The 9,574-nt window shown below is 31.8% G+C and overlaps 1 protein-coding gene across 1 annotated transcript; it reads left to right on the top strand.

Annotated features, from left to right (window-relative positions):
* Window positions 1-3,406: 3,406 nt before the first annotated feature.
* LOC132737643 (hemicentin-1-like) lies at window positions 3,407-9,177 on the top strand (the record flags this gene model as incomplete). The annotated part of the gene is given in 7 exon segments (XM_060724977.1): window positions 3,407-3,672; window positions 3,868-4,206; window positions 5,092-5,418; window positions 6,203-6,508; window positions 6,733-7,023; window positions 7,385-7,684; window positions 8,884-9,177. Coding segments are annotated over 7 exon segments (1,897 nt in total), but the record flags the coding sequence as incomplete, so codon positions are not given.
* Window positions 9,178-9,574: the final 397 nt, after the last annotated feature.

Genomic DNA, 9,574 nt, shown 5'->3' with positions numbered 1-9,574 from the left:
GCTCTTTGAGTTCTTTAAATGAAGGCTTTTTAAGTTTTTACTATATGCATTTAGGGAAAATCAATGACCTCCTGGGGCGGGGCCAATTTTGACCCCAGGGCTTTTATTTGAACAAAATTGGTAGACACTCACTAGAAGATGTTTCATGGCAAATATCTAAGCTTCAGCTCTTTGGGCTTTTTAAAAGATGATATTTAAAAAAAATTCTTTCGGTTGCCATGGCAACCAGAGTTCTGCATGGAATTAAATTCTTTGAACAATTTTAAAGGTGACCACAAAAGGAACATTCCTGTGAAGTTCGGATGAAATTGGCTAAGTGGTTTATGAGGAGATGTCATTTACAGTAAAAGTTTACGGACGGACGACGGACGGACGGACGACGGACGGACGCCGGACGAAAAGCGATCACAAAAGCTCACCCTGTCACTTTGTGACAGGTGAGCTAAAAAGCGAAGGATATGTTCAGTATGTGTGGACAATTTGACCCTATTAAATTGTTCAGTTAGATAAATGTTAAAGGTGCTCTGTTAATGTGCAACAGCTACACACGAAAGAAAGTATCTTGAATTCAATCCTTGCTTTCACCGACAACCAATGCAAGTCGTGCAATATAAGTCGAAATTTCGAGTTACTAAGTCGAAATTTCGAGTTACTAAGTCGAAATTTCGAGTTACTAAGTTGAAATTTCGGGTTACTTAGTCGAAATTTCGGGTTACTAAGTCGAAATTTCGAGTTAGTAACTCGAAATTTCGAGTTAGTAACTCGAAATTTCGAGTTAGTAAGTCGAAATTTCGAGTTAGTAAGTCGAAATTTCGAGTTAGTAACTCGAAATTTCGAGTTAATAAAAAACATACACCTGGCACTAATGCTCTTCCGTTACGGAGGTTCAATTTCAATTGAGAAAAGAGCTTTGCACCGACTTATTCACAATTATTAGGCAATACCTAGAATAAAAGTATAACGTGTCAGGGTTTTTTTTACTTCTTCTTTCAACCATTTACGTCTTAAATGATAAAAAAGAGTTATTTGAAAGATAAACTATTAAAATATATGGAAATCTTACTGTATATGTCTAATTTGAATAAAAGACTGCACAAACTGTGTATGGGAAGCTGCATTCCCTCTTACAGGTCAAGTTAATCTGGTCTTTTAAACAACTTGCCAGTTTTTTTAATGACACTCTATATTTATATTGTGACCGCCTATAACGTGTAATATTTAAAACATAACATATTCACTTCGTGTGAAGTCTAAACATGTTCATTTTATATTAACAAAGCGACTGTGTAGTAATTTTCAATACTTTCTTATATCTTTTTGAGCATAATTTACCTTTCAGACAGTAAATTAAGATATTGTTTCAGCTTATGTACACTAGATGTAATATTTTCACATTTATTCTATAATTATATGTATGGTAAAAAAACTTGTGAATATTTGTTTGTTTTCATTTGTAACAGTGCACTTGTAATTGTCATAATAGTTTTGTTTCATTGTGGAGTATTTTAACTGCTGAAAGATGAATTTATCAAAATAGTCATCTGGTAATACTAGATGATATGCTTTTAATAACAAAAATATTTACTACCAGCTGTATCAATTTAATCATGCACCTTGGCTGGTTGGGAAATTTTTACATCGCGTTTTTTAGAGAAAGAAAAGGTGTTCAGCAGGTCAATATAGCAATCGTTTGTAACAACAGCTATTGGCAGCTGTTTGTTGAACTAGTAGTATCATTTAATGTTTAACAATGAGCCTGTTGCAACTAATAGTTTCTGTCGATATTGATTTGACTACAATATGTTTAGCTGAAAACTAACAAAATAAGAAAAATAAGATTAATTTAGCATATAAAAATGTCTTATAACATAATTTAACTAATGCTTGTTGATTTGTGAAAAATGTTAGCAACTTTTTGTATTTTTATTCATTTTATTATTTTTTCTTTGTTTTGAAAATTACAACACATCATTGTTGAATACAACAATTTTAATTACTAATCATCAATCTCTTAGTCATTGCAGTATGAAAATCATTGACATTCCGATGTAAGATGTGTCATTTTCATGAATATAGTGTAAAAGGAAATTTTATAATATAATAATCTATTGTTGAACGGAAAGTGCAAAGTTCAATTAATCAGCTTACTGAAGAAATTAATGTCAATATTACGAAAGACCGGTGAGGATATTTTAACTTTGTAAGTTCACAATTTTGAAATCGTGAATTCACGAGTTAACGATAATAACATCATGAATTCACGATGTAAACTTCACCGATTCAACTTTGCGAAATCACGATTTCAACTTTGCTACATGTATATGAATTTCACAAACTCACAATTTCAACTTCACGAATTCACGATTTTGATTTAACGAATTCACGATTCCAACTTCATGAACTCGACTTCAAGAATTATTTTTGAACTTCACTACTTCAACTTCACGAAATTTGAAAGTTGATTACGTGCCTTCACGAAGTTGAAATCGTAGAGTTTAAAATGTCGAGTTCAAATCGTTATTCCATGAAGGTGATAACGTAAGGCTGTAATCGTGAATTCACGAGGTTGCGATGAAATCGTCATTTTGTAAAATAAAAATCGTGAATGTGTAAAGCTTAAATCGTGACGTTCAAAACGATAATTTACGAAGTTGAATTCATGAAATTAAAATCGTGAACAAAAAGTTTACATTGTTAGTTCGGGAAGATGAACTCGTTTATTACAAAGTTTAAATCTTGAATTCGTAAACTCTGTATGTTGAAAACGTGAGTTCACAAAGTTAAAATTGTGAATTCACGGAGATGAAATCAGGAATTCTTAAAACAGAAATGTCGCCAATTCTCTTTCATAGTAATCCATACCCAATCGTATTTCGTAATATTTTGTACCCACTCGTCTTTCGTAGAATTTCGCACAAATTGTTCACATGGGTTGCCTGTTCCTGCCGTTTTTTTACTGACTACTTTTACCTCTAGAGAAAGTACAGGAATGAGTTTCTATTAAAATTGAATAAGTTTCGGTATTTAGATGTACCTCATCGATAAGTGTTGGAAATAAATAACAATTTTAAAAACAGATATACTATTAGTGTTAAGGAAGTAGGTTTTTATTTTTATTTGTTTTTTTTTAAACAATATGCACACATATGATTTTATATAGAATAATGGTAAAACAATGCAATATTGAAAAAAAACGTTTATGATACACCAAATACGCATGTTTCGAAAGTATCACATTATCATACAAGGCAATTTAATTATGTTAAACTATGTTTGAAATACTGTGGACATAGACACGAATACGAAACTATAAACGTTTACATCTAGAGCTTTAAAAATATTTAGAACTGTGGTAAGCTCGATACAATATTTTTTTGCATTTTTATTTGTGGGATGTACATTTCATCTTTGAAATGTCTGTTGGAATGTACTTTTGCAAGGGTTATTACTTTCCACATGCTTTGTAGAATTCGTCGGTATTTTAGAAATTGTTGAAACGGTTTTGCGTAAAACTTGTTAATCACTCATTATGAGATCATTTTATACAAACACATGTATAATATTAAAAACAACTTTAAGAGATTTTGTTTACTAATACTTTACGTTTTTCATTATTTTAGGTTGCTTGGAACATGTTTTGGCGAGCGTTTCTACTTGGCTTAGTAACATTTTGTAAGTTTCATATCTTAACAAAATTGTGATTTATCACCCAAAGGTACTGAACAAATATAACGTTTTGGAGCCAATAATGATTGCAAACGTGTGGAAGTCTTCAAAACGCATTGAATGAAATACATGTATTATAAAAGGTTTCAATGTAAATATTAAAGTATGTAAAGTGCAAATACATTCATATTGTCATTACAGGTCTGTCAACAGAAAACCCAATCCTGTCACCACGTTTCAGTGATAAAATGGAAAACAGCACTTTGGTATTGACATGTTCTGCTCATCAAAGTACAAATTATTCAAAATGGGGTAGAGTGAAGTATGAAAACAAGTTTTCATACATGAGGTTTTCGCAAAATGGGACATGTGCAACAGAAGGGTTTCTTGCTGACGATCCAAATATTGAAATACGATGTTATAGAAATGGCACTTTTAAAGTAAAAATCAAACGGTTAGCTGTTCGTTATCATGGCCAAGGATGGTATTGTTTTGATGAGAAGAATCATAAGAGTAACACTGCATGTATTAATGTTCAAGGTAAGAATTTATGTTTCCGTCCTTGATTCATTTTTCAAAGTAGAACACAGCATCATTGTCGCATAACACGCCTGCTATAAAAACGTTTGATGGACATGTGGGCATTATAGATGTGCATAGCAATAAAGTCTAAGTGTGACATTTACCTTTGAACTGGATTATGTATGAAGCAATACATTTAATAGTTGTAAACATTTCTTTAAAGTATCTTAAAAAATCCTCTATGCATGTAGGAGTTATGCTCAAGATATTTTATCATCTGTAGTGACCTTGATCATGTATAAATTAACCTAAAATGCAAGTGCCATGGCGGTAGCCATGATAATGACTATTTGTACTACAACCCCACAATAAATGATGATTAAATGGTCCATATCCACATTTTCATATTTTCTATCTGATCTTTGAACGCTATGTTTGACCTTGACTACAATTAAATTGAGCACACCGACATTTTTATGTAGTTTAAATGAAAAATCTCCATGTGTGTAGGATATATGCTCCGGACAAAGTTAGACGACGCCCGCCAGCCCGCAAAACCGCCAGGAGCTTTCCTATAATACTGCCCTATTTTCAGAAGGGTGCATGAAAGACGATACATGTTATCTGCATTGAAATATACCTATAGTTACTGTACAAAAAACGTAACAGATAAATACAATACGAAATGATATACAAGGGATGATCCAGAATTACCCGTAAATTTGTAAACAGTTAAGTATGTTTTTGACGTCACTGTTTATTACAGTTCGACATCGATAAGGCTGCGAAGTATGCGCTTAACCATGTTTGCTTAGATGTGCATGTTATGTGGCATAATTCCGGGTATTTCTGTATAATCCCTTGTATAAGCAGTCTACGGTGAGTTTAGAAATTGTTTTTCAGTTCCCATCAAATACGTGAAAATTGAGAACAGTTCCGACAATATCATAGAGACAGTAGAAAATGTGAAAACAACGTTAACCTGTGAGACATCTGAAGGACGACCTGCTGCAAACATTACTTGGACTAAAGTATCTAAGAAAGAGATAAGAACAGATCTTACGCACATTGCTAAGTATAGAGTAACTAAACTAAAAAATGGTATGCTATTGGCACAAAGCAGTATTGATTTAAAACCACGACGAAAGGACAATGATACTCGTATAATTTGTGAATCCGCAAACGAAGTATCAAATATAACAAGAAATGAAGTCACACTTCATGTCCAATGTAAGTGCAAATAGGTGCAAGTATTTACCAAATAAACATGTTGCTAAGAATTAAGGTTGTCAAATATGAAGAGCAGAACCTTGATGTTCCTGATGTTTGCAATATAAAGTCAATCAGTAAAAATAATTCACTAAATACATGATTCTGTTACCAGTTTGCACTTTTCAGAAAACTGTTTCAGTTTACAGACATAATTCTTCGAGCATATAGATATTCTTCTGCGACCATTTTTTTATCATCAATGTACATTCCTATAATACAAGTAGCTGGACTGAGAGAATAAGTTTAAAGGCTGTTAAAACTAATAGCTCTCGTGTTGAAAGTTTTATAAATTGAAATTGAAATACCATATAAGTTTGTTTAAATTTGAATTCATTTAGTCAACATTTAATTCTGCCCTGATGCAATAATTTCAATGTTTTCATACATAAAAGTATACTTTCATAATTTTATCGTTCTATTTTTTACGAATGAATACAAATTTGTTCTGTTTATAATAAAAAGTAATTCATTATTAAACGCTCATCCCATACTGAATAAAACTAGGTCATAGCTTTCACATCGGAACCCAAGTGGTGACTCAAATTCCTGCGATTGTGTATCTCAATTGTTTATATAAAACCGGAATTTAAATAATAAAAGAAAACTTGAATATTTCTCATGCAACAGTTTATATATTTCAATTTTCATTTTATTTAAATCGATGTTATGGCTACAGTTTTCATAGTTTCAATTTCTTGAAGTATTGTATCTTCTATTTAAAAAACGATCAAATTAATTTCAGATCCTCCAAGTGAACCATTTTTCGATCAAAAAAAAATTGCAAGTGATGGTGAATTACAACATAATAGACTTTTCGTTAAGGAAGGAAGCAGTTTTATTATTATATGTAGATCCGATGGTGATCCTCCTCCAACATGCACATGGAACATTGAAAATCATGCAAAATCTCAAAATTTAACATTTACAAATATAACAAAGGGGAAAACTGGTTCGTATGAATGTATTGCAGAAAACGTAATTCGAAGGTTTTCCAAAAATGACAAATTTAAGACACGATCGACATCAATTCTGGACATAGATGTTGGATGTAAATTGATTGTTTTTATTTCTCCAATTGTAAATGCGTTCACTTGCTTCGTTAAATTCCATTTCTGTTACTTATTTCTGATAAACACATGCTTATTTTCAACGGCTTTGTACTCACATGTATTGATATTCAATATTCGTATGGGAAATCAAGCTTTGACCTTTTATAATCTTACTTTATAACATCAATTATGAAATAAATTTTGAAACTCTATTATTATGCAGATAGAAGTCAAATATTACAGTTCAGTGTTACTGGTGTTGATAAAAGGAGAACACATTTCGAAGTAACTGCAAACGAAACTGTCCTCTTTACATGCAGTGTTGACAGTAATCCAGTGTCATCTATAGTAATATCATTTAAACAAAGAGAACTGGTGCGCAATAAATCTACAAAGAGCTTAAGTTATACTCATAGAGTAAACTCTTGTTTTGATGGCGGTGTTTATCAATGTGCAGCACACAACAAATACAATATAAAACCATCTTTAAAAAATGTGATGCTACGTGTTAGATGTAAGTTACGTTTTATCTTTACGATTTTCCATCAATTAAGGTCACTTGTAATGCGCCCGTTAAAAGGACGCTTTTCATCTAATCATCATAAATAGGTAAGATTTTGCAATATGCATATGCCGTATAACAACACTGGGCTTTACTTTTAGCCATGTTTAAATTTTCGACAGGTCATATCAAACTTTTTTTTCATATTTGGACAAACAAAATCGTTTTGGAAACAAAATCATATCCCTCATGAACTGAATATAATTATGTGTATAATAAATGATGAAGATTACATAACAGAAATCAGGTTTCGTTACATATATGTCATTTTTGTAAGTTTTTAGATTAAAAACGTAACTTTATAATATTTTAGGCACACCAATCCTTTCACCCGGGTTTGATCTGAAAACAAACATGACAAGTGCAAAGAATGTAGCAGTAACTTTAGCATTTACAGCTATTGCCTATCCTGAACCGGAATTCGAATGGTATAAATTAAGCAACTCGTCGTGGAAGACAATTAGTAGTTACGTGAAATACGAAATCAAAACGCTTGGACGTTATTCCAGTCTCACTGTAACCGTTACCACAGAAGACGATTTCGGACAATACAAACTGAGGATATTTAATGCAGTTGGAATTTTAGAACAGCTGTATTTTCTAAACCCAAATGGTAATTGTAAAAAAATCTTCCGGAATAAATAAGAGGATAAAGCATTCACATCTAAATCTAAATTATAAACTAAATACAGTATCCTTTTATAAAGCATAAGTAAATAGTTTAAACCAACTCTTTATAGACCATGTCATGTGAATCACAGGTCATTGAAAAATATTTAGTTTTTTTATTATAATGACTAAATCTAATACCTGGACTTGAAGCGTATGAGTTTCAGGAAGAAATTAGTCATATATTCGCCTGAGGAAATTTTAAATTTGCTTGTTGATTACTTTTATTTTATTCATTTATTTATTTATGTTTTTTTATTATTATTTTTTGGGGGTTCTTTGAAATATTTGACTGATAAAAATTTTCAAAAGTGAAATGTGTGTACTTTGGCATGATAAATTATAGTTTAAAGACAAGGTAGCACGGCATTATCAACCTCTGTGTTATTCAATGTAGTACAAACACCTTATGATAAAAAGGTATTTAAAAAAGGTACTTGACTTGAATTGAGAAAAGCAATACGGCATTTAAAAAGCACACGTCTAAACAACTACCTTATACTTCATGCATCTGTCAAATGAAAACACATATTTCAAACGTAATCAACTTGTATTAATGTGGTCAAATAAAATATCACATCTTTTGAGAAGCAAGCAAAATTACTTTATAAAGTGTTGAAGTAGAACATTTGTTTGGCTATCTAGCTATTATGTGTTTTTCATTGTTTTGTTTTAAATTGAGAGGGCAGACAATTTTTGGAACTGCTCATATGGTCTTATATAACCCCCTGGCAAATGGAAAAAACAAAATGTTCGAACCTTACACGTCAGGTTTTCAAGAAAGAAATGACACAGAACAGATGTGACATAAATAACTAGTAAAATTATTATGTAGATCATCTTGATATATATTACTAAATGATATGTGTACAAATATCTATTTACTTAATATATTATTGGAAAAAACAACCATCCAATGCGATTATTTTCAAGTATATTCAATCACATATTGACTTTCTTCGATATGCAACAACGAAGTATCTATACACTTTATTTATTACAGTACCATTTATATGTTATAGAAAGGTTTACATTATTATTTTTATCTCCTTGGCATGCCGCTTGGCCTGTAACTTACCAAAGCGATAAAGTAACTTTTTTCAGCGGCATTTAAATCATTTGAATTACATATATATTTTCTAGAGAAGCCTGGTGCGCCAACAATGTTCAAACATTTACCAAAGTATCTTACAGAAACGTCAACAATACTTCAGTGGCAACCTGGATTTAATGGTGGTCCTGCACAGATGTTTGTTTTGAAATACAAACTTGACTTTGGAGAAAATTGGACGAAAGTCATTGTACCTGATACCGATGAAAAGCCAATGCGATACAGCCTCATCGACTTGGAAATGGATTCATTTTACGTCGCTGAACTGTTTGCTGTGAACTCTGAAGGGAATTCAATGACGCTTAACCTGACATTCAAGACACAAGGTATATTTTTAATGTTGTGTTTTTTTCGGCCGAAGGCCGTCTGATTTCACCTTGACTTCCGCTAAAATTAACAGTAAAGAAATGAATATAGGCAGAATTTTCTTTGGTCATTTTTACACTAATAACCTGTTCGATTTATACTTTAGAAGAGCTTCCGTTATAGGTAGAGTTCTTTCAAACTATTCGCTTGCTCGATGGCCAGAAGTGTTGGGAGAAGATATAAGTCAGAATAAATATAAAAGCACAATAATGATATTTTCTAGATGTTTTTTACAGCTTTTCAATAAATATATGAAATAAGATATGACAGATCGCCTTTTTAATACTTTTGCGTTCGATTTTGGTTTCTCTTCTTAGCTGTTCTAGTCATAATATTCTCTTCTCGAACCGGGCATTA

Source organism: Ruditapes philippinarum, unplaced genomic scaffold, assembly GCF_026571515.1.
Source record: "Ruditapes philippinarum isolate M1 unplaced genomic scaffold, ASM2657151v2 ctg2175_1_1_1_1, whole genome shotgun sequence".
Lineage (NCBI taxonomy): Eukaryota > Metazoa > Mollusca > Bivalvia > Venerida > Veneridae > Ruditapes > Ruditapes philippinarum.
Note: the sequence above shows the minus strand (reverse complement) of the source record. Positions and strands in the feature narration are given on the sequence as shown.